Source organism: Phacochoerus africanus, chromosome 13 (genome assembly GCF_016906955.1).
Source record: "Phacochoerus africanus isolate WHEZ1 chromosome 13, ROS_Pafr_v1, whole genome shotgun sequence".
Classification (NCBI taxonomy): Eukaryota; Metazoa; Chordata; class Mammalia; order Artiodactyla; family Suidae; genus Phacochoerus; species Phacochoerus africanus.
Window position 1 is genome coordinate 68,581,490 of NC_062556.1, and position 23,902 is coordinate 68,605,391.

The following is a 23,902-nucleotide window of genomic DNA, read 5'->3' on the forward strand; positions in this document are numbered from 1 at the left end:
AGTCTTTAGTTGAATGCTTATATAAAAGGAAATTGTTGGAGTGAAACTCTTTTCCTATGATCTAGTAATGGAAATTATTCTGTGCGTTGTTCATAAAGCTTAGTCTAGCGTTTCCAAGTTTCAAACTAGATTATGATATTGGCTCCTTTAGAAATTTGACTTTCTTGATAGAATAATTATTTTCCTAGAAATATGCTCAAGATTGATAATAGAATGGCTAAATTTATGTTTAACATGCCTGACATGGTAGAATCAACAGTTGCTTGATTAGAACAGGATGGTAGAATTTAGATCAGAGCAGTGCGGCTTGTGAGAGAGGAGAGCGGGAGGTCGTTGTGAATGGCTGAGTGGGGTGAGGAGAGAGAGATACTAGGAGAAAAATAAAATTCAGAATGCAATGAAACATTAAAACCAATCTTCAGTTTCAGTTAGAGTTGACAAAAACCATTCATTGGATAGTGACTAAGTATATTAACATTGTCAGCGATGAAATATGTTCATTGGCTTAGTAGCCAGGGTTTTGGAAAGTAGCCGTTTCTGGTACTATAAAGAAAGGAGAATTAAGAGTTGTTGTTTTTTTAATCCATTGTGCAAAGTTTTCCTTTAATTATTTGACCCACCAGCCTTTGGAAAATCCTCCAAATTTGTGGCTAAAGTTAGTCTCAGAAAAAAGGGGGAGAGTTTGGGTGGGGTTGAACAGCATGGCCAAGTACAGGTGGACAGGAAGGAGTGTAGGGAGCCGGCCCTGGCTGTGGTTAGGACGGGGAGGGGTGCTGCAGGTGACTGTAAGGTCGGCCACGTCTCGGTATTTGGGCTTGGACTCAAATCAGTGTGTTGGAGGAGTCAGTTACCTCACTCAAGAGCCCTTGAACAATAAACGCATTACATGTGCTGTTTTGCTTATTATAAAGGTTTTGCAAATTGATAAAATTGAAAGTGCTTTTTGTTTCCATTTTAAGGTACATCCAGGTTATGGATTTCTCTCAGAAAACAAAGAATTTGCCAAATGTTTGGTAAGTTTGCGATGAACCAGAAACTCTTAACTTACATTTCAGAAAGCAGTGTCATGGTGTTGCTTTTGTAAATCCAAGTAGTGATGAATAATAGAATTTTCATTGACCCAATGAAAATAGTTTGTGAAAAGTGATGAGTTTAATTTGATAACTTAAGTCTTGATTTGAAGAGTGAAAATGGAGAAATTATAAAATCACCATTATACACAATGAACAATATCTAGTTTAGACATTCACAGGTTTTTTTGGCCATGTCCCCCACAGCATGTTGCAAGTTGCTGGGCCAGGAATCGAACCTAAGCGCCACAGCAGGGACTGAGCTGCTTGTGACCACTCTGAATTCTTAACCTGCTGATACCTCCTGATATCTAGTTTATTATAGGTTGTGTGCACTTTGACTTTTAAAATTAAATGTTTGAGATTTTTAGCTAAATATGTCAGGGAGTCCAGCGATTTATTAATTATTATGCCATGAACATGAAATGTGAAGCCGGAAGTGAGATTCTGTTTTTTCTCTTTTATTGCATATTATGGTGTTTAAGATCAAGTCTTACTACTGCTTCTATTTTGGGAAAAGTTTATGATCTGAGTATCCTCCTGATACCACTATCCTGACTAGGTGTATGAACCTGTACTTGCTATTGAACTGATTTTCCAGGTGTATTTATAACTACATTCAAGATGATACTGAAGGAGTTCCCGTCGTGGCTCAGTGGTTAACGAATCCGACTAGGAACTATGAGGTTGCAGGTTCGATCCCTGGCCTTGCTCAGTAGGTTAATAAGGATGCTGGGTTGCTGTGGCTGTGGTGTAGGTTGCAGACGCTGCTTGGATCCCGTGTTGCTGTGGTTCTGGCGTAGGCTGGCTGGCTACAGGTCCGATTAGACCCCTAGCCTGGGAACTTCCATATGCCGTGGGAGCGGCCCTAGAAAAGGCAAAAAGACAAAAAAAAAAGATGATACCAAAACCTTACTTTTCAGGTATTAAAATCTGTTGAATAATGTTTCAAAAAGCTCATTAGATCAGTTATTTCAAGTATTAAATTATCTTAATATTTTAACTTACTATGTTACACTGTGTTTCTGTGATATGCTTGTATTTTGTTCCTTCATGGATTCCAAATTGTGAATGCAGTCACCATTTTCAGGATGAGATTTCTTTTTTTTTTTTTTTAGCTATTTCTTGGGCCGTTCCTGTGGCATATGGAGGTTCCCAGGCTAGGGGTCGAATCGGAGCTGTAGCCACCGGCCTACACCAGAGCCACAGCAACACGGGATCCGAGCCTCGTCTGCGACCTACACCACAGCTCACGGCAACGCCGATTGTCAACCCACTGAGCAAGGGCAGGGACCGAACCCGCAACCTCATGGTTCCTAGTCGGATTCGTTAACCACTGCGCCACGACGGGAACTCCAGGATGAGATTTCTTATGGCTGCGCTAATGGCATATGGAAGTTCCCGGATGAGGGAATGAATCTGAGCCATCGCTGTGACCCATGCTGCAGACACAGCAACGCTGAACTGCACTCCACCGAGGATCAAACCTGTACCTCCACGGCGACCTGAGCTGCTGTAGTCAGATTCTTAACCCACTGCCCCACAGTGGGAATGCCTGGAGAGTTCTAGCTCCGAATGATCTATTTTAACCAATTTACTTCACAGTTTAAAAACTAAGGGCTAAAGAAGTTGTCACTTAAGGTAACACCTGTGGATAATAGTAACAAATGTCTGGAGAAGGCAGATTAGGTGTAAATCATCCAAAGGTCCATATTTCCAGGTTTTGTGCAGTATATCCAGATTTTACTGTTTATACCCCTTTTTACCATCTTCTTGTTTGAAAATTTGGCTGAGGTTCTGTCATTATGTAAGAAAATGAAAAATAATACATTTAATATGTATTTGTAAATATGATGTATTAAGTTTAAGTTTATTATTGATGAGGAGTCTCTAAATTATGGTCCACAGGCCAAATGCAACCTGCTGCCTGTATTTGTAAACTAAGTTTTTTTGATACATAGTCGTGCTCATTCGTTTACCTGTTGTCTGTGGTAAACGCATAGCTGTCGTGGAGACCAAATGGCCTGCAAAGCCTAACATATTTACTGTATGGCCCTTTATAGGAAAGTTTTGCCCTTTATAGAGAAAGATATAGAGGGACATTTGAGTCTAGGAAGGTTGAAATGATATGGCAAGTATATTCATCCATGCATTTATTCAGGCATTGAAAAAGGCTGCTTTGTATCTATGTTCAAGGCATTTGAGAGGGATGTGAAAATGAATCAGATGTGGGCCTTGCTCTTGCGGAGTCTCCCACATTGTGGAAAATAAGTCAAGTACACAACTAACTCCAGGGAAGAAAGTGTCATGAAGAAGTTCACATTCTCCGTAAATGAAGATAATATTGTTTCCACCAGGGGGTTCTTGTTAGAGAAAATAGTATACAGTATATGACTGCCTTCCTTTCTCATTTATTTTCTTTCTTTTCTTTTTCTTCTTCTTCTTTATTTCTTTTTTGTTGTTGTTGTCTTTTTGTCTTTTTAGAGCCGCACCCACGGCATGTGGAGGTTCCCAAGCTAGGGGTCTCATCAGAGCTGTAGCCACCGGCCTACACAACAGCCACAGCAACGCCAGATCTGAGCCACATCTGCGACCTACACCACAGCTCATGGCAACGCCGGATCTTTAACCCACTGAGCGAGGCTAGGCATCGAACCCGCAACCTCCTGATTGCTAGTCAGATTCGTTTCCGCTGCGCCGAGACGAGAAATCCTATTTTCTTCCTTATGCATCTCTGCCATTTTCCTTTATCAGAGCTGTGCCTCAGCCAAGCCAGACTGCCTGCTCTTCCCAAATGTGGGTGGCTCCTTCCGTTTCCTTCCTTTTCATCACTCTCTGCAGTGACACCTGCCTGCTAGTCCCACATTTACAACTACTGCCTGTCCTTAAAGGCACAGTTCACATGTAACCCTTACTGGGTAGTTTTCCATGTTCTTCTGGTGAGAAGTAATCTCTTTTTCCTGTCATCTAGAACAGTAAAAAAAATTTTTTTTGATTTCTTATTTGGTATACCACTTTGTATATTATGTTAAAATGATTTTTGGAGTTCCTTTGTGGCGCAGCAGGTTAAGGGTCTGGTGTTGTCACTGCTGTACCTTGGGTTCGATCCCTGGCCTGGGAACTTCCATAGGCCAGGAGCTCAGACAAAAAAATGTGTTTCTAAATATTAATCTCTTAAGATAAGAGACTTGGTCTTCTCAATCTTTGTTTCCCTTTTGTCTTATAGCCTAATGATTTCTTTGTAGTAACTTCAATGAAAGAATGTTATGTAAGGATTAAATATTATTAGAATAAGAATTATAGAACAATAACCTGCAAGAAAACTTTCTTCCTGTTACAGAAAGGATTGTTTTGTAACTAGAAGGCAGTATTGTCATGTGTTTTTGCTCACTATGAAAATCTGTGGCTGGTGATAATTAACCTTCTCTTGTTGTGCATCATGGCAGGATTCTTATTTGGGATATAAAAATCCCAGCATTAAAATCTTTTCCCATTGAAGTGCGCCATTTAAAATGTTCCTTTTGGGAGTTCCCGTCGTGGGGCAGTGGTTAACGAATCTGACTAGGAACCATGAGGTTGTGGGTTCGGTCCCTGCCCTTGCTCAGTGGGTTAACGATCCAGCGTTGCCGTGAGCTGTGGTGTAGGTTGCTGTGGCTCTGGCGTAGGCTGGCAGCTACAGCTCTGATTGGACCCCTAGCCTGGGATCCTCCATATGCCTTGGGAGCGGCCCAAGAAATAGCAAAAAAAAAATGTTCCTTTTGGAATATCTGGTTATAGTTGCTGAGATCCATAAAGGTAATCCAGTGAAATGAAATGGCTTAGAGATTTGTTAGACACATCAACATTTTTGTGTGATTGATGACCAACCATTGAAATTTGATAGTTATTATCCCAAATTGGGTATATTGTTAGCAATCTGATTTTTAAGGTAGTAGTGATAGATTACTATGTTGCTGGCAACTGTGGGCAAGAAACACTAGCTGAACATGGAAAGGAAATTTTTTTTTGGTCTTTTTTTAGGGCTGCACCTATGGCATATGGAGGTTCCCAGGCTAGGGGTCGAATTGGACCCCTCTGGCCTATTCCACAGCCACAGCAACACCAGATCTGAGCCTCATCTGTGACCTACTCCACAGCTCATGGCAACGCTGGATCCTCAACCCACTGAGTGAGGCCAGGGATTGAACCTGTGTCCTCATGGATACTAGTCAGATTCATTTCTGATGAGCCACAATGGGAACTCTGGAAATTTTTTTTTAAACTTTAAAACTGTGGATTTCCTTTTGTCATAATGCTATAACTTATATTTGAAATTCAGTCAAATATGGAGATTTTTTTCCCCCATTAATTTCTGGTTCTGCTTTTTTTTTTTAATTGCTCTTCAAAGATCAGCGTAATATTTATTTTGTTTATAGAAAAAAGTATTTGTGCTTTACCATCTGATATTTTGTTTTTAGTTAATAGCTTTGAATAAAATGATTTCTTGAAGTTTTTTTCTTTTCTTTTTTTTTTTGTCTTTTTGCTATTTCTTGGGCCACTCCCGTGGCATATGGAGGTTCCCAGGCTAGGGGTCGAATCGGAGCTGTAGCTGCCAGCCTACGCCAGGGCCACAGCAACGCGGGATCCGAGCCACATCTGCAACCTACACCACAGCTCACGGCAATGCCTGATCCTTAACCCACTGAGCAAGGGCAGGGACCGAACCCGCAACCTCATGGTTCCTAGTCAGATTCATTAACCACTGCGCCATGACAGGAACTCCTGAAGTTTTTTTCTGAATTTATGCTATATGCTTTAGAAAGTACCATGAGGAGTTCCCGTTGTGGCGCAGTGGTTAATGAATCCGACTAGGAACCATGAGGTTGCGGGTTCGGTCCCTGCCCTTGCTCAGTGGGTTAACGATCCGGCGTTGCCGTGAGCTATGGTGTAGGTTGCAGTCGAGGCTCGGATCCTGCATTGCTGTGGCTCTGGCGTAGGCCAGCAGCTACAGATCCAATTCAACCCTAGCCTGGGAACCTCCATATGCCCCAGGAAGCGGGCCCTAGAAAAGGCAAAAAGACAAAAAAAAAAAAATTTGTTGAAGAATTTGAAGATGATGTTGAGTAGAAATGCTCTAAAGTGAATACCTGAAAAGGAAAAATCTATTTTTAGGGAGTCTTTTAAGGATGTAGATAAGGCAAATACATTTAGAGTTGTATGTTAGGAGCAAGGTGATTTCAATAAGAAAGTTAAGAGTCTGGGATTTGATGAAGCTGGGGTTTTCTTCCCTCTTTTTTTTTGAGGTTAAGGCAATGTGAATTGTATACTTTTTTTTTGCTTTTTAGGCCTACACCCGCGGCATATGGAGGTTCCCAGGCTAGGGGTCAAAACGGAGCTGTAGCCACGGAGCCTATACCACAGCCACAGCAACACCAGATCCGAGCCCAGGGATCAAACCCGAAACCTCACGGTTCCTAGCGGATTTGTTTTCGCTGAGCCACGAGGGGAACTCCATCAAATTGTGTACTTGAGTTTTCCTTCTCCCTCTCCTTTCCTCGAAGTTATTAGCACAGTCTAGGGTTAGAGAGAAAATTCTTGCTCTGCCACTTCGCAGCCATGTGATCTCGGCCGAGTTGCTTAATGTTTTACTTTAAAGACTCTCAAGTGTCTATGTTTACTCTGCATGATTTATATTTCTCCATCTGACTCTTTATGTTGAAAGCATGTCATCCTTTTTAAATCATTCTGATAATCTATACTTTTTAATTACAGTAGTAGTGTTTGGTCTGCTAAAAGCTTTTTGGTTTTCCTCAGTTTATTTTCTTTAATAACAGGTTTTTTTGAGATACAGTTTACATGATAACACTCACCCTTTTATAATGTTAAATTCGGTGATTTTTGGTATATTCACTGAGTTTTATACCTATCACCACTGTGCAATTTCAGCAGACTCTCTTACCGTTTAATAAATAACTGATGTGACTGGACCTATGTCTACCGTTTTGTTGTTGTTGCTGTTGTTTTGTTTTCTGGTTGTCTCCTTTTTTTCCTTCTGTTTTCTTTTCCTCTCTTCTTTGGATTATTTTAATTTTTAGAATTCCGTTTAAGTTTATCTGTTGGATCTATTACATTTTTAATGTTGTTTTTCTAGGAATTAGAAGATACATCCTTAAGTTTATATAGCCAACTTAGAGTTAATATTATATCATTTCAGGTAAAATGTGGAAATTTCGCAGTCATATAGGCCCCTTTCCTTCTCTCTCCATCACTGTCCTCTAAGTTGGAGTGACAAATATTTTTCATCTGTGTATACTATACATTCCATGAGAAAATGTCATAATCTTTCCTTTAAACATGTTTATAATAAATTATTTCCTTTATTATTGACCCAAATATCATTCAATTGAAGTTAATGTTGATTTTTATTTTGGTCCATTTTTAGGGTATGTAGAAAAAAATTTAAAAAAATTTTTATTATATTTAAATGTGGCAGATCATACATAACATAAAATTTACTTTTATGCATTTTTAAGATATCAGTGTCATTAACTACACTTACAATGTGTAATTATCACTATTATTTGTCTCCAGAACTTATTCATCATGCAGAGCTGAAACTCTGTACCCATTAAATGGTAACATCCTATTTCCTGCACCCGCAGCTCCTGGTAATATCTATTATACTTCTGTCTGTGAATTTAATGACTCTGGGTCACTCATCAGTGGTATCAGACAGTATTTGTCCTTTTATGACTGGCTTGTTTCACTTAGCACAGTGTCACGCTTCATCTCTGTTGTAGCATGTGTCAGAATTTCATTGCTTTTTAAGTCTGAATAATAGTCTCCAGTATGCATATACCACATTTTGTTTATTCTTCCGCTGTTAATTGTCACCTAACTTGTACACAGGTTGGAAGTTAGAAGATGGAAATTACATTTTTTAATTCCTCTATCATTCAAGATGCTTTCAGTACATGCTTCTTAACTCTCCACTGGATAAGAGAATTTGCTGAATTAAAATGTAGAATTCCAGAAATAAATGTAGAAAGGGCACTTTGAGAAGCCTTCCTGTGTTTTCATCTTTTGTTGTTGTTGTTGGTTTTTTTTTTTGTCTTTTGTCTTTCTAGGGCCACACCCATGGCATATGGAGGTTCCCAGGCTAGGGGTCCAATCAGAGCTGTTGCCGTCAGCCTACACCACAGTCACAGCAACGCCAGATTCGAGCCGAGTCTGCAACCTACCCTACAGCTCACAGCAATGCCGGATCCTTAACCCACTGAGCGAGGCCAGAGATCGAACCCACAACCTCATGGTTCCTAGTCAGGTTCATTAACCACTGTGCCATGACGGGAACTCCTGCTATTTTAACTTATAGTAATTTTGTGATCTCTTAAAATTTATTTTTATCCATTTATTTGTGTGTAACTCCTGTGCTTAGTTTAGTAGGAAATAGTTTTTTGTTGTTGTTGTTCTAATGAAGGTAATAGATTAAGGATTTTCTTGGATTAAATTAAGCAACATTAAGTATCACTGTTGCATATAGTTAATGATTCTTACTGCCCAAGATAGATTCTAAAATTAAACTTTTAAGTGCATGCTTTCTAAAATGGGCAAAGAGGCAGAAATAATGAGGTAATTGCTGGGGCTTTGTTTTTGGACTGGACTTTAAAGATATCATTAACGTTTCTGAGGTACCATGTTGAAGCATAATGTGTGATATGCTAATTTGCTGAGCAGAAGTAATCCTTTCTTGTGTGCACATACCTCCCAACATACTTATGGTGTGTTTGCAGATGTGTGTATTTTCTTAGCTTTTTATTCAATCCTTCACACAGTAGTTGGTTGCGGAATACAAGTGTTAAGAGAAATAACGTTTCGTGAGATAAAAATTGTTACATTTCTTAGTCACTATACACACACACACACACACTTTTGCTTTTTAGGGCTGCACCCACGGCATATGGAAGTTCCCAGGCTAGGGGTTGAATCGGAGCTACAGCTGCCGTCCTGTGCTACAGCCACAGCAGTGTGGGATCCGAGCCACATCTGTGACCTGCACCACAGCTCACGGCAACATTGGATCCCTGACCCACTGAGCAAGGCCAGGGATGAAACCTGCATCCTCATGGATCTAGTCGGGTTTATTTCCACCTTGCCATGACGGAACTCTGCCACTATATTTTATTTATGATAAAATGTTTTGATTAATAAGTGACAGATGCTGTTGTTAATTATAATTCCAAGTTTATATAAAATATATGGAACGTATAGACAGAATTAGTTATGTATTAATCTATTATATATAAAATGTTACTGTATTTCACTAGGGTATCATATTCAGCCTTTGTACTAGTAGTTGTATAGTGGCATGGTATTTAGAAGGCTCACTTGGAACTGTATTGCCGAATTTACAAATTTAAAATCAGTTTTAAATTAATTATTGAATGTGGGTGATGAATTACTGGGAATTTATTATACCATTCCGTCTCCTTTTGCTCATGTTTAAAACTTTTCATTAAAAAAAAAAATCTATAAAAGAAAATACATTAAGCCCAGAAGAAGGATTTTTAAAAAAATCTTACCTTGTTCTGAGAGGCTAGACTATCAAAGAGTGTAAACTGAGTTCGGTGTTAAGCTGACTGTCTTGGAGAACATGTGAAACTCGGGAGACGGGAAAGCCTCCTTCATGCTCAGTGTGAAGGGATGGCAGCCTTTGTTTTGGGGATGTTCCTCTGTTACCAATGCATCTGCTTTTCGTCGTCCTCAGTTTCTCACAGCCAGGAGAAATAGAGCGGCCTTTTGTCTTTATCCTTTAAGATTAATAGAATGGACACCGAATTAAAGGCCAAGTATAGGGCCTAAAAACATTAGCTTTTTCCAGCTCATCTTAGTTTATCCCACATTGGCTCAAGCACGCCTACCGCAGAGCGCTCTAGTACAGAAGCATCCTCAGGTGTGCCGACTTGGTATGAAACTAGAGGGCGATAGAAAAGAACACTCCCTTTGTGTAGTGTCAGTTACAAAGAAGAAAAATCCACTTGTTAAAAGGCCTTAATCTAGAGCAATAGAAAGTAACTTTTTGTTATTCCAGGGATCGTATTATTTATGCTTTACATCTTATGATGATAGGCTGCTTCTGCCAAGACTGCATTTCTCCAAGAGATTTTACTGTGCTCCATTCTTATGATGTGTGCTTGGATTAAAGTAGACAAAATTATTTCCAGAGCAGATGAATTGCCCAAAGAAATAATCGCATTTTGATCTATTGTGTTTCATTTACAATAGAATAAGAGTTTTGAGAAATTAAATCCTTACTTTGTTGTGTTACTTTATTAGACCATTAATTCCCTGCCCTCACAGAATATCTGTTAACACTTGCACAGTTTGAAAAAAATGTTGCAGTAAAGTAGAATGAATGGCTTCTACTGATGGCGTGTATGATTCCTAATTGCAGGGAACCAAACAGGTGAACTCAGGTGATCTTACCTAGCAAGGATAAGAATCTGTGTGGATTGTTTTCGGATGGCTCACAAAATTGGTAGAGAGACCATTGTTTCACTTAATAAGAGGTTTATCTCCTACCTTCTGGCATAAGTGTGAAGATACCTGTCACTGTTCTAGACACTAGATACATCCAGGGTGAGCAAGACAAAAATCTGAGTTTTCATGGGGTCATTTTCCAGTGCAGGGAGGCAGGTAGTAAGTGAGCTAACCTTAGATGCAGTAGAGCACTGGACCTCACTGTGTTCTGGGGGGCATCGGGGTCCTGGAGGCTCTTTCAGAGACTCTGCCAAGTACAAACGGTTTTTGAAATACTTTCCCGGAGTTCCCGTCCTGGCGCAGTGGTTAATGAATCCGACTAGGAACCATGAAGTTGCGGGTTCAATCCCTGCCCTTGCTCAGTGGGTTAACGATCCAGCGTTGCTGTGAGCTGTGGTGTAGGTAGCAGACGTGGCTCGGATCCCGCGTTGCTGTGGCTCTGGCGTAGGCCAGTGGCTACATCTCCAATTGGACCCCTAGCCTGGGAACCTCCATATGCCTCGAGAGCGGCCCAAAGAAATAGCAAAAAGACAAAAAAAAAAAAAAGAAATACTTTCCCTCCTCATTCTCTCACGATTGTGCAGTAGAGTTTTTCAGCGGCTGCATGATGTATGTTATCATAACAGATTGAATGCAGATCCGGTTATGAGAATCCAGCTGTGTTCTATTAAGCTGGATGGCAGAGGTTTGCAAAAATGTAAAACATTTCCACTCTCATTTATTTGTCATAAAAACTTTAATTCTAATTGTTACCTTTAAATGTTTTTTTCCTTTGGAAATTAATAAGTATTTAAACATTTTCTTCATTTCAACATGGTAAACTTTGGTAGATGTTATGCATATAAGCAAAACCTCTTTGAGAACAGTTTTTTAAAACTGTAAAGAGGTTCTGGGCCCCAAAAGTTTGAGAAACAGTGCCAGAAGGTGAATAGGTGACCTCTTTGGATAAGGTAGCATGAAAAAAACCTCTCCAAGAAGGCGACCAGGAAACTTGGCATTTCATGGGAGAAGAGCGTTCTAGTCAGAAAGAACAGGATTTCTCTGACTCCCCTTCCCCATCCCACTACATCCCCTTTTCTGGCCCTATAATTGCTTAGATGTCAAGTCAAGGACTTTTCTTCTTTCTGAATTCCTGTTGGTTATCATTTTACCAGTCATTAATAATTCTTTGCCGATTTTAATGGAATTGCTTATATGTATTTTTAAACATGAAACAAACTTTTTTTTTTTTTTTGGTCTTTTTGCCTTTTCTAGGGCCGCTCCCGCAGCATATGGAAGTTCCCATGCTAGGGGTCTAATTGGAGCTGTAGCCACCAGCCTATACCACAGCCATAGCAACTCGGGATCCAAGCCACATCTGCACCCTACACCACAGCTCACGGCAATGCCGGATCCTTCACCCATTGAGCAAGGCCAGGGATCGAACCTGCAACCTCATGGTTTCCTGATCGGATTCGTTAACCACTGAGCCACGGCAGGAACTCCCAAAGAGACTTTTAGAAGGAAATGTAATCTCTTTGCTGTTCACACCAAGCTAAATCTGAAATGTATTTTTATTACTTAAAACAAGTATTTGTTGTTATTCCTATTATTTCCTATTAAATTAATTCCTTTTGCATAAAAAAGCCATATATTGGATTTCTATATATGACTTTGAGTATAATGTGACTTCATCTTCCATGTGTATTTGATAAATTTGTTTTGCAGTCCTTATGCTTTGGAATTGTAATTTGTACCTGTACTTATTAGTATAGTGTGTAAAGATTCCCTATGGTTTTTATTATAATTCTTGCTAGTATTGTTTGATATTTCTCACACCCTTTAAAAGCAAAAGCAATTTAAGTAGTGAATAGGAGAGAAAGACAAAAAGGAAATAAGTTTAGATAAAGTAAGAGTACAAGCAACAAGTTTGACTGTGGCCATTATATGAATGGATGAGAGTTCTACCTTTAGCAATTGTTATTTTTTTCTTTTTTGAGTATTTACTGTGTGCCAGGCACCGTTCTAAGCACTCTAACTAATTGGCTTTCCATAATAGCCCTACAAGTGGCTAGTACTGTCTTTCCTGTATAGGTTTAAGAAGCAAAAGGAAGGTGAGTTTAAGCAAGTTGCTCACACAACTCTTAGTGCCCAGGCAAGGGTTCAAACCCAGGCATTGCTTGTACTCCTGCCTTCTGGGATGTGCTACCTGTGAAGAAGAGATTGTACAACTTGTAGAGCAAAACGAAACCTAAAAAATGTTTTTAACTCTTTTTTTCCTCACCCACATCAGTTTTTCCTGTAACGCTATAATTACGTAATTTTATAATGATAATTTCTTTTTTTTTTAAATTGAGGATGCCTTAATTTATTTTTTTTTTTACAGAATAAAATACATACATTTACACACAATTACATTCACACAGATTATTATAACATGGATCTTAAGAAACAGATTAAGTGACTCCCACTGGAGAAGTGGAATGGAAAATATGCTGAGACAAATAGGAAATTTATTCTGTCCTTTATATAATGGTAATTTCTTAAGCCTCTTGATGCAGGGACTGTATAAAGAGTCATCTGTAATAAAAGTTAAGCTTTTACCCCAAAAAGCTCGGAGTGGGGAAAAGAAGCAGTTGAAATAAGAAGAGCACATGGGAGAAACGAGACCAGTGGAAAGCTGTTGTGGTGGTTTGTAGTAGGGTCTGTGGTGTGGTTGTTCTGGTTGAGTTAGTGTGTGGCAGTCACATCAGCCACTAAGAACACACACGGTGGGAGACTTGCTTTTCAGATGCCTTGGCCACTGTGGTTTTGGGGATGGGAATGTCTGAGTCTTGGGAGCCGTAGCAGAGTGTGGTGGAGGTTAAAAGCAACAGTGGGGATGATGAACTACAGATGCTCAAAGATAGCAAATAAGGAATAAAAATAGATAGACGATAAAGTAATCCTTCTGAGGTGTCAAAATTAACTGGTAACAGAAGTATGTATCCGATAGAAGGTAGACAAATGCTCCTATCTTGTGAGAAAATTACCTAGACAACTGTATATTATATTCAAGATTAAAAAAAAAAGGCAGAAGTTCTTTCTGTGGCACAGTGGGTTAAGAATGACTGCCGTGTCTCAGGTCGCTGTTGGAGGCATGGGTTCAATCCCCAGCCCAGTGCCGTGGGATAAAGGATCCAGCGTTGCCACAGCTATGGTATAGGTCAGTGCTGTGGCTTGGATTCCGTCCCAGGCCTGGGGACTTCCATATGTTATGGTGGAGCAGTTAAAAAAAAAAAAAAGTCAAAGCTCCTGGATTCCTGATGGACAAGTAGGCTACTTCTTTATGAGAAAAGACTTTGCTAAATGGGTCTCTGATGGAGAAAGGATGAGGACTTGGATTCCTAGTGAACTAATGATTCTCTTATTTAGGGGGGTGTCAATCAGTATAAAAAGTGGATTCATGTGTGCTTTTTTCAACCTGTATATACTCTGTGGTATCATTGTCTCTAAATTATAGAGGAAACTGAATCAGAAGTAGAATGATGTTCCTAGTCACGTATTAATAAGTTCTCAGTTCTTTTGACCGAAGTGTGTTGCATTTTGAAGCCTTGAGGCTTCTAAAAAGCTAGAGTGCAACTGCATAGCATTATAAACTTAAATTTAGCCACAAACAACCCCCCCAGATTTTTAATATTTGTACAGTGTTCGTTATTAATTTGGGGAGCCTTTTAGTATCTGGTATGCTTATAGAAGTGTACTCAGACATGTTAATATCATGAGTGCTTACTTGTATTATAGTATTCTTTCAAGAAATAATTGTCACAGCGCAACTTAAAATAGTAAATTAATGATACCTTCATTCTATTGCCGCATATATTTTGAGATTTTCATTGGAAAATTTAAATTTAAATTATGAAAATAATTTAAAAAATAGACACTGTTCACAGTGTCAGTAGATATCTGTTCACATTTCATTTGAGAATTTTTCCATTGTAAGCTGCAGATTAGATCACTGTGAATAGACTAATAGTCTATGCCTCTTCTATATATGAGCTCAAAAAAAACCCTGATTATTTTGAGATGAAAATTGTTAGTTTATGGTTTATGTTTTTTTTTTTCTTGACAAGCTTTTATAATTTTCAGTCTTGCCAAGTCTCTGAGTTTTAGATCCCAGAGTCTAGAATTTGTTGACTGAATTAATGAATAGAGCAGTGGATTAATACCTTGTTGATTTTTTTTTTAAGCCACCAGAGATCTTATTTTCACTCTGAAGAAACTGTTTGAAATAATGATTCACAAATCTTGACTGAAACAGACCACGTTTACAATAATAATGTTTTGCACAACATTTTTAGTCGATGAAGTGTAAAAATTTCATGTTTGTCTTAGCTTTTCGGTCTCTGAGGTATTCAGAGTGGTGACAGGGCTGCTCTGTTACTGTTTTGCAGCTAGCTCTTTTAATTGATGTTGAATTGTGGCTTTCCATGCACACAGGGCTCAGTAAAAAGGTTGCAGTCATCTAGTGAGCATTTTTCCTTTAATGTGCTCATTAGTGGTGGCAAGTCCAGGTTTTAGCACATGTCAGTAATTTACATTTCATTGCTGAGTGGCTGCCCTTGTTCTAAGAGTTTTTCTAAGCCTGATGAATGTATACTGGGAATAAACAGAGTGGAAGAATTGAAAGCCAAATACCCTGCCAGGCCTTTCAGTTGGTTCTGAAGCTTCCAGTGGATCTCTGATTAGCAATGCATGAGGCAGGATGGAAATGCAAAGACGAGGTCTGCAAAAGTTGTCCCAGGTAGGCCACTCCCTTAAATCCCCTTTTTGTGACCACCTTTCCTTTTCATCTTCCTCAAATGCTTCTTTGGTGACAGACTTTCTGCAAATGCGCAGATGCCCTGTTAGGCCTCGGAAGTGAACAATAGAGGGTCGACGTGGGTCCTCTGCCCCTTCTAACTGTTAAGCCAAGTCCGGCTGTTATGCAGTGAGTCAACACATGCGAAGGCTTGCTGGGCCTTTACAGCTCCTAGGGACCCTTCTCTGGGGACTGGGATCTCTGGTGAGGCCTGGAGTTCCTTTTCCCTCTTTGCCTGATTGGTACCAGCTTGCTGTGGCTTTTGCAAGCTCGCTTAGATCATTCTGTGGGGGCTGTGGTCCGTGTTGCTGCGCATAGGGCCAAGGCTTGTGTTATAATGTTGTCTTTGAAATTGGGGTGTTTGGGAAAATCTAGACGTTTTCTTCTTGTAGAAAAACCCGATATATTATAAGAAAGCATTTTTAGACCTTAGGATTTTATGCTAGGTTACCTTACGTGTAGAAGCATTAGGAAACACTAGCCTAACGAGAAGATTAGAAATGTTACAATTCTTTACACAGTTTAAATTTACTTATGCATATGTGGAAATTTGGGTTTATTACAGGAAAGTAGGTATTAATATTGCCAGGTGTGTATTAGTATGGTCGTCTGTCTACTTACTTTGGTGGTATTTTTCAAAATGTCGAATTTTAAGAAATTTTGTTCAGAATTCATGGTTAGAAGCAAAAGCGAGTGAATTTTTCACTAACATACAGTATTTAAAGACATTGGAAAATATCAATACTCAAATCAGATTATTATTATTTTATGGTAAATTCAGTTGCATCTAATTTAGCTCTTGGACCGCTTAAACATGTAGGTATGTTAAGCACAATTTATTAAGTCTTTATATTAATTTTTTTATTAGCTAGATTTTAATAGAGTAGTAACGTAGAGCAGTGTGGTTTTTGGAAATTTTTATGTGTATGAAGATAAAGGTAGGAATCTTGAGAGTATTAGCTTAGTAATGTTTTCTGATCAGTATTTGTAGCCTTTGCAAAAATGTAACAATAAATTTACCTTCTAAATGACTAGTTGAAACTATTCATCCTTTTGGATGTCTGCCAGATAAAAACCACATGGGATTAGAATCTGGAAAATCGCTTGCAAATTTGAGGGGGACACCAGTGACTTTAAATATTTAACTGTCCAAACTGTCACCTACATGTGCTCTGTCTCTGCATTGGGTAAAAAAATTAGAAGTTTGTCAGCCAGTTAGAATTAAAGATGACATCTGCTTTTAATTGCTGTTTTATTTCTTCCAAGTCAGTAAAAATTCAGTAAGACATGAATTATCAAATTTTGCAATGCTAAGCAACTTGTCAAGTGACAGTAAGCACTACCTTGACCACTTGTACAGATGGGAAGTGTTAAAATGTTGATTAATTGTCTCGAGTTCTGATTATGGTTTTAAGAGGCAAAAGCTCTATAACCATTGCCAGCTTTCTTGTGTCAGATAGTATTCATTTGTTAATTTTGTAGGCTTTTTTCAATTACTGGCAAATTGCCTCTTGTGTAATTAGCATTTAACTAGTTTTAGTGATGTTTGGTCTAGTAGACTTAGGGTCATATAAGGCATTGTAGGATTCATTTGTTTCTCAAGTCTGTTATTTATTTAGTAAACATCTAAGTTAAACTCTTTATAGTAAAAAATTTGAAAAAAAAATCTGAAAGTGAGCTTTCAGGTGGTATTCTCTCATACATACTTGTGTTGAGAAGGGAGTATTTGAATCTTGACAAAGGAAGCCTTGCATGGACCCCCTGTTGAAAAAGAGAATTGATTATTTCTGTTTTTACCATTTCGCAAACATTTTAAGATATAAAACATAAGGGTAGAGAAATCAGTTCTTCAAGAAGAGCATGTAAAAAGAATTCAAGACTACAGGCATTCTCAGAACTAAAACATACCAAAGAAATATGACTACATTAAAAAAGACTATATTTTAATTTTCTAGTTACTGAAAATTTCAGCATAGAATAGAAAGTCTATCTTTAAAAATTTAACTCTTTTTTTTTTTGAAGGGGGGTGTCTCATTGTTAATATGAAAGTGGATTTTCTCCTTTTCCTATTCTATTACACAGAATAGATCTGTGTATTAGATGTAGAATTCTGTTTTGAAAGTGGTTAGGACCTGTAGCAACATTTCTCAGATTTATTTCTTAATAGTACTAGACTTCAATTTAATTCAGGTTTTCTTTTTTATGGCCACTTAAGAATATCTCGTAAATGGTTTATGTAATAATGTATTTTTTAAACTCTTTAATATATTTTATTTACTTTTACTTTTTAATTTTTTTGTAGTACTGTATTTTTGCTACTAGAAAATTATCACATCATTTAATTTGATTCAGAAGATCTGTCCTGTTCAGTTACTTGGATATCATACAGATTTTATTTAAACTTGAAAACTAGAAAAGGTACTTATGTAAATTAAGCAGCATCTTAAGCCCAATGGTCAAGTTCCTAGACATTTTTAGAAAAGAGTTGAAAAATAGAAAATTTAGATCTTTCGGCTAAACTGTACAGAGCACTTTTATAGTCATTTCGATGCCTGATAACTTCAGGGTTCATTGCCCCTGTGCATTTTTCAAATTATTTGCTTCTCAATACATAAGGCTTTAATTTACCTCCTACTGACAAATCCCAAATGGGTTTTTAAGAATTTTGAAAGTGGATTGCTATAGTTGGGTTGTAGTACGGGCTTTGATTGCTGACATAGGATTTCTTAAGACTCCCCAAATTTAGAAAGATGGGAGGTGTAGGCAGCATCTTCTGGGCAAATGCTGAAGTGTTTTTCTTTCCAGATACAGAATTACTGTTTCCTCTAATGTTTTTTCTTTCTTTGAATCCTGTTTTAGTTATTTTTTCAATTTAATTGTTATTTTATATTAGAGTATAGTTGATTTACAATATTGTGTTAGTTTCAGGTGTACAGCAAAGTAATTCAGTCATGCATATACATATAGCCATTCTTTTGCAAATTCTTTTCCTGTAGAGGTTATTATGGAATATTGAGTAGAGTTTCCTGTCCCTGTTGGTTATGTTTTTATGTAGTCGTGTATATATGTTAATCCCAAACTCCTAGTTTATCGCTCTCCCCCATGTTTACCTTTGGTAACTGTAGGTTTGTTTTCTAAGTCTATGAGTCTAGTTTCATTTGTATCGCTTTTTAGATTCCACATTCAAGTGGTGTCCTGTGATATTTGTCTTTGTCTAATTTACTTCACTTAGTATGGTAATCTTTAGGTGCATCCATGTTGTTGCAAATGGCATTATTTCATTCTTTTTATGGTTGCATAATCTATTGCACACATGCACTACCTTTTTTTTTTTTTTTTTGGTTTTAGGCCCACACCCAAGACATATGGAAGTTCGCAGGCTCGGGGTGGAATTGGAGTTACAGCTGCTGGCCTATACCACACCTACAGCAGTGCTGGATCCGAGCCATGTTGACGACCTATATACCATAGCTCATGGCAATCCCCGATCCTTAACCCACTGAGCAAGGCCAGGGATTGAACCCACATCCTCATGGATACTAGTCGATTTGTTCCCGCTGTGCCACAATAGGAACCTCCAATTGTTGGTAGACTTTTTGATGATGGCTATTCTGACTGGTGTGAGGTGATAGCTCATTGTAGTTTTGGTTTGCATTTCTCTAATAATTAGTGATATTGAGCATCTTTTCATGTGCTTATTGGCCATCTGTATGTCCTCTTTGGCAACTGTCTTTATCTTCTGCTCATTTTTTGATTGGGTTGTTTGTTTTTTTCATATTGAGCTACATAAACTATTTATATGTTTTGGAGATTAATCCTTTGTCAGTTGCTTTGTTCGCAGATATTTTCTCCCATCCTGTGGGTTGTCTTTTCATTTTTTAAAATAATTTCCTTTGTTGTGCAGAAGCTTTTAGGTTTAATTAGGTATACTTGTTTATTTTTGTTTTTATTTTCGTTACTCTAGGAGGTAGATCCAAAAAGATATTGCTGTGCTTTATATCAAAGAGTGTTCTGCCTATGTTTTCCTCTAAGAGTTGTATATTATCCAGTCTTATATCTAGGTCTTTAATCCATTTTGAATTTATTTTTGTATATGGTGTTAGAGAATGTTCTAATTTTATTATTTTGCAAGTAGCTGTCTGGAAGAGACTGTCTTTTCTCTGTTGTATGTTCTTGCCTCCTTTGTCATAGATTAGTTGACCGTAGGTGCGTGGGTTTAATTCTAGGCTTTCTATCCTGTTCCATTGATCTATATGTTTGTTTTTTGTGCCAGTACTATGCTGCTTTGATGACTGTAGCTTTGTAGTATATTCTGAGGGCAGGGTGTCTGATGCCTCTAGCTCTGTTTTTCTTTCTCAGGATTGCTTTGGCTATTCAGGGTTGTTTGTGTTTCCCACAAATTAAAAAAAATTTTTTTTTGGTCTTTTTGTCTTTTTAGGGCTGCATCTGCGGCATATGGAGGTTTCCAGGTTAGGGGTCTAATTGGAGCTGTAGCTGCAGGCCTACGCCACAGCAATGCCAGATCCGAGCCACACCTGTGACCTACGTCACAGCTCATGGCAACACCAGATCCTTAATCCACTGAGTGAGGCCAGGGATCGAACCTGCAACCTCATGGTTCCTAGTCAGGTTCGTTTCTGCTGTGCCATGACGGGAACTCCAAATTTTAAAGTTTTTTGTTCTCGTTCTGTGAAAAATGCCATTGATAATTTGATAGGGATTACATTGACTCTGTAGCGTGTGAGTCCTGTTTTAACATGTCTATTTCTTTTAAAAAATAATTTAGAGACATATTTTTCACTATTAACTTAAATTTTGGTTTGTATGATCTTTTTTATCTGGATTTTAAAGAACAGTAATAAATATAAATATTTGTACTCTGAACTATCCTAAAGCAGTAGTTATTACTTCTGCAAATAACTTCGACATTATTAGTAAATGTGATTTATGTAGTGTTGAGTATTACTTCAAGTGCACATTCTCTTAGAGGTGCTCACAGTGAGTTTCATGTCATTCTTTTATGCTTGTGTTGCTTTTAAGGAATAAGAGAAATAGTTGCTACCTATATTTTACTGGAAAGAAGACTAAAGCCTACAGCTAGTATTTGAATTGAGATTAATATGTTACTTTTTTTGGGGCCCTAAATACTCTCATGGTCTTTTAGGAAACTGAGATCACAGTAGGTTTGACTTCTAATTCATTTCTGAGCTTTCAGCTCCGTTTGGTCACTAATACTTGCTACTTACGTTCTTGCTTCTGTTTGCCTCCTGGGATGCAGTGACTGTTGTTTAAATCACCAAGTTTTCTTTATCACGTGAGCCTGTCACACTGTTGACGATTGAATCAGGGGTTAGTGTCTGACCGAAAGGCAGTCATCTGTAGAAGGGCCATGGCCCAGGGTGTGTGGGTGTGAATGTGTGTGGTGGGGGCTGTGGGTGGTGGTGGGTTGAACGGAAATAACTGAAAGATGAGAAGGAGCTGCCAGCCCGTGAAGACCTGGGGTAAACCCTCTCCAGACAGAGGGAATAAGCAGGTGTAAATGTCCTGAGGCAGGAAGATGAGCATGTTGCCTAAAGAGAAGGAGCTGATGTGGCAGGAGAGGGCTGAGTGAGGACAGTGTGTACAGGATGAGGTTGGAGAGGTGGGTTTGGGCGGATCCCAGAGGGCCATCAGCTGGGATTTTAATCTGAGCAGCGTTGGGGAGCCACCGGGGGATTTGAAGCATGTAGTGATGTAATGCGATGCATTTCTATATTAACTATAACAAGAATGCATATCAGACTAAAGCATTATGTGATTAAAAGCAGTTCTGATAATAGAAGTAGAAAAATGTAAACTATATATAACAAGAAACAGTGCCCTAGGAGAAGTTAGGAGTCTCGTGCCGGACTAGCTGTTGAAGTCTTTACTCCTTAATGGTATCCTTCTGTTTTTAGGGTACATCTCTCTGTGAAAACAAAGCTATCTTCCTGCTTGTTCTTTGCAAATCATCTACTTTTCAGTTCACCCCACCCTTACTTAGAGGTTGATCTGAGACTGAGAATCATCCCTCTTCCCCAATGCTTTATCACCCCAGTGGATTATCCAGTCTTGAAAAATACTCCAGTAAGACTGTACATGGTAGCCTTTGACCTTTCAAGTCTGAAGAACCTTTAGGGGGAAGGTGTGGATTCCAAGGGAATATATGGTATTCCAGTTTAAGGTGGCCACTTGAAATCCTGTCTCCTTTGATATCTTTCCATCAGTGTTAATTACGGATAAGCTTCTTTAACTTTCTGTCTGGCCAGCAGGTGATGGTTATGCCAAGCAAATATGCTTCGGTGAATGCTTATGTGTGGTCGGCATGCGGGTGTGCACGACACACTCTCCTTCCAGTGGACGGTTTGTTTTGCCTCTAACATTCTTTCCACTACTGGTGATTTGTTTAAGCCAGATATGATCATGTTATCTCTCCTGACAAGTATTGATTCAGGGTTGAATCAGTGAAGGCTTAAGCCACTTTGGACCAATGAAACATAATGTGAGGCTCTTGTTTTTCTTTGGATTCCTAGGAAAGAAACTTTTTCGTTCATTAGTGGGGCCTTGTGCACAAGCTCTGCACCACCCCCCACCCCTGCCACCGCCAGCTGTTTGTGAGAGGGGGCTTAGTGCTGCTGGCAGCCATTTTGTGACTGTGAGGCTAGCTAGCCAAGGACAGAGCTATCCTAGAGAATGGGACAGATGTGAGAGATTGGCGGAGGAACCTGGCATTGGAAAATATACTTTTAGAAGAATTTCTGATGGTGTTGGGGGGGGGGAATGTTGGGGAGAAAGGAGAGTAGTTTAATGGATCGACAGCATTTTGTTCTTTATCAGATATCTGTTGAAAAGTTTTCCCATTCCATTGTGCTAGACACTGAGAAAGTTAAACAATAAAACAGGGCACAGAGCTTGCTTTTCCAGGAAACTTATTTATGAGTATTAGATTTTGCGTCCTTCTATGACCGTCCTTTATGTTGGTTTTGGGGATTGAAAGAATCCTCAGTAACTAATATTCAGTTGAAAATTTTAGAACCAGAGCTTTTTTTTTTTTTTTTTTTAAAGTAATTAATTTTTTTAGGGCTGTACTGCGGCATTTGGAAGTTCCCAGGCTAAGGGTTGAATTGGAGTTACAGCTGCCGGCCTACACCACAGCCACAGGAATGTGGGACCTAAGCCACACCTGCGAACTTTATCACAGCTCACAGCAACACTAGACCCTTGACCCACTGAGCGAGGCCAGGGGGTGAACCCACGTCCTCATGGATACCAGCTGGGTTTGTTACTGCTGAGCCACAACGGGAACTTCCTAGAACTAGAGCTTAGAGCTTTGACCCTTACTTTAATAGGGAAGGGAAACAGTGTCAAGGCTGTGAGTTGCTTTTATGATGTTTTGGGCAGTTGGACCTGCGTGCGTATTACACGTGAATGTTTTGAGGACTCCAAGAGTGAGAAGACATGTAGGCCTGAGGAACGTATTGGAGGCAGAAACTAGCCAGCTATCAGGTTTTTATTGTTGTGTGTGTGTTTTTGCTATTTCTTTGGGCCGCTCCCGCGGCGTATGGAGGTTCCCATGCTAGGGGTCCAATCGGAGCTGTAGCCACCGGCCTACGCCAGAGCCACAGCAACGCGGGATCCGAGCCGCGTCTGCAACCTACACCACAGCTCACGGCAACGCCGGATCGTTAACCCACTGAGCAAGGCCAGGGACTGAACCCACAACCTTATGGTTCCTAGTCGGATTCGTTAACCATTGTGCCACGACGGGAGCTCCAACATCAGGTGTTTTGGCTCTGTGTTCATTCTTTGACGTCTTTCCGCAAGCCTGTGTACTTTCATCCTCTGCTTCTCTGCCCTCATGGCCCCGTGGAACATGCTGAATCCATTGCCCCTGAGTTTTACATGTTTTAGGTCTGGCATCCTGAAAAGAGGAAGGCCTCTTTTTTCTCTTGGTCCCCGTTCCTTGGAGAGGGACTGCAGTAGATCTGGTTGGGGTTAGCTGCTTTTTTGCTCTAGTCATCTGTGTTCAGGGAGCAAAATCACATCCTTCAAAAGGACCACACTTGAGGGACCCTTTTCTCTGGTTAGATAGAAAGTTGCAAGCTGGCTAACTCTTCCACACAATGTCTGTTAAGCCACATGATTATAGCGCAGCGTGCTAATCGCAGTAGTCAGAGTGTATCTATGTAGGTGTTGTCTGAAGCTGACGGTTGATTCTGGTAAGTTGGGGGTTGGGTATGGCTGGAGAGACAATTGTTTAAGGTCAAAGAGGACAGGGGTGGGCCTGAGGAAAGGACGAGTGAGGAAGAGGGTTTCGTGTTGGTATAGCTATTGGTTTCCTCCCGAGGAATTTACTCCTGTCATAGAAAATCTGGGCTCCTATGAAGCTGAGTTTCATGATTATGGCATCGTTGGAGTTATAAAGTAAACGTATAGAAGAAAATCATAGGCTTTCGGAGTCGAGAGGAACTTAGAA

At 39.3% G+C, this 23,902-nt stretch overlaps 1 protein-coding gene across 2 annotated transcripts in view; it reads left to right on the plus strand.

Moving 5' to 3' along the window:
* The window catches only part of PCCA (propionyl-CoA carboxylase subunit alpha), a 363,296-nt gene that overhangs the window by 57,903 nt on the left and 281,491 nt on the right, over window positions 1-23,902 (plus strand). For both annotated transcript variants that reach the window (XM_047756486.1, XM_047756487.1), the window contains one exon: window positions 960-1,013. In XM_047756486.1, coding sequence (XP_047612442.1) covers window positions 960-1,013 — 54 coding nt within the window. The remainder of the gene's footprint in view (window positions 1-959; window positions 1,014-23,902) is intronic.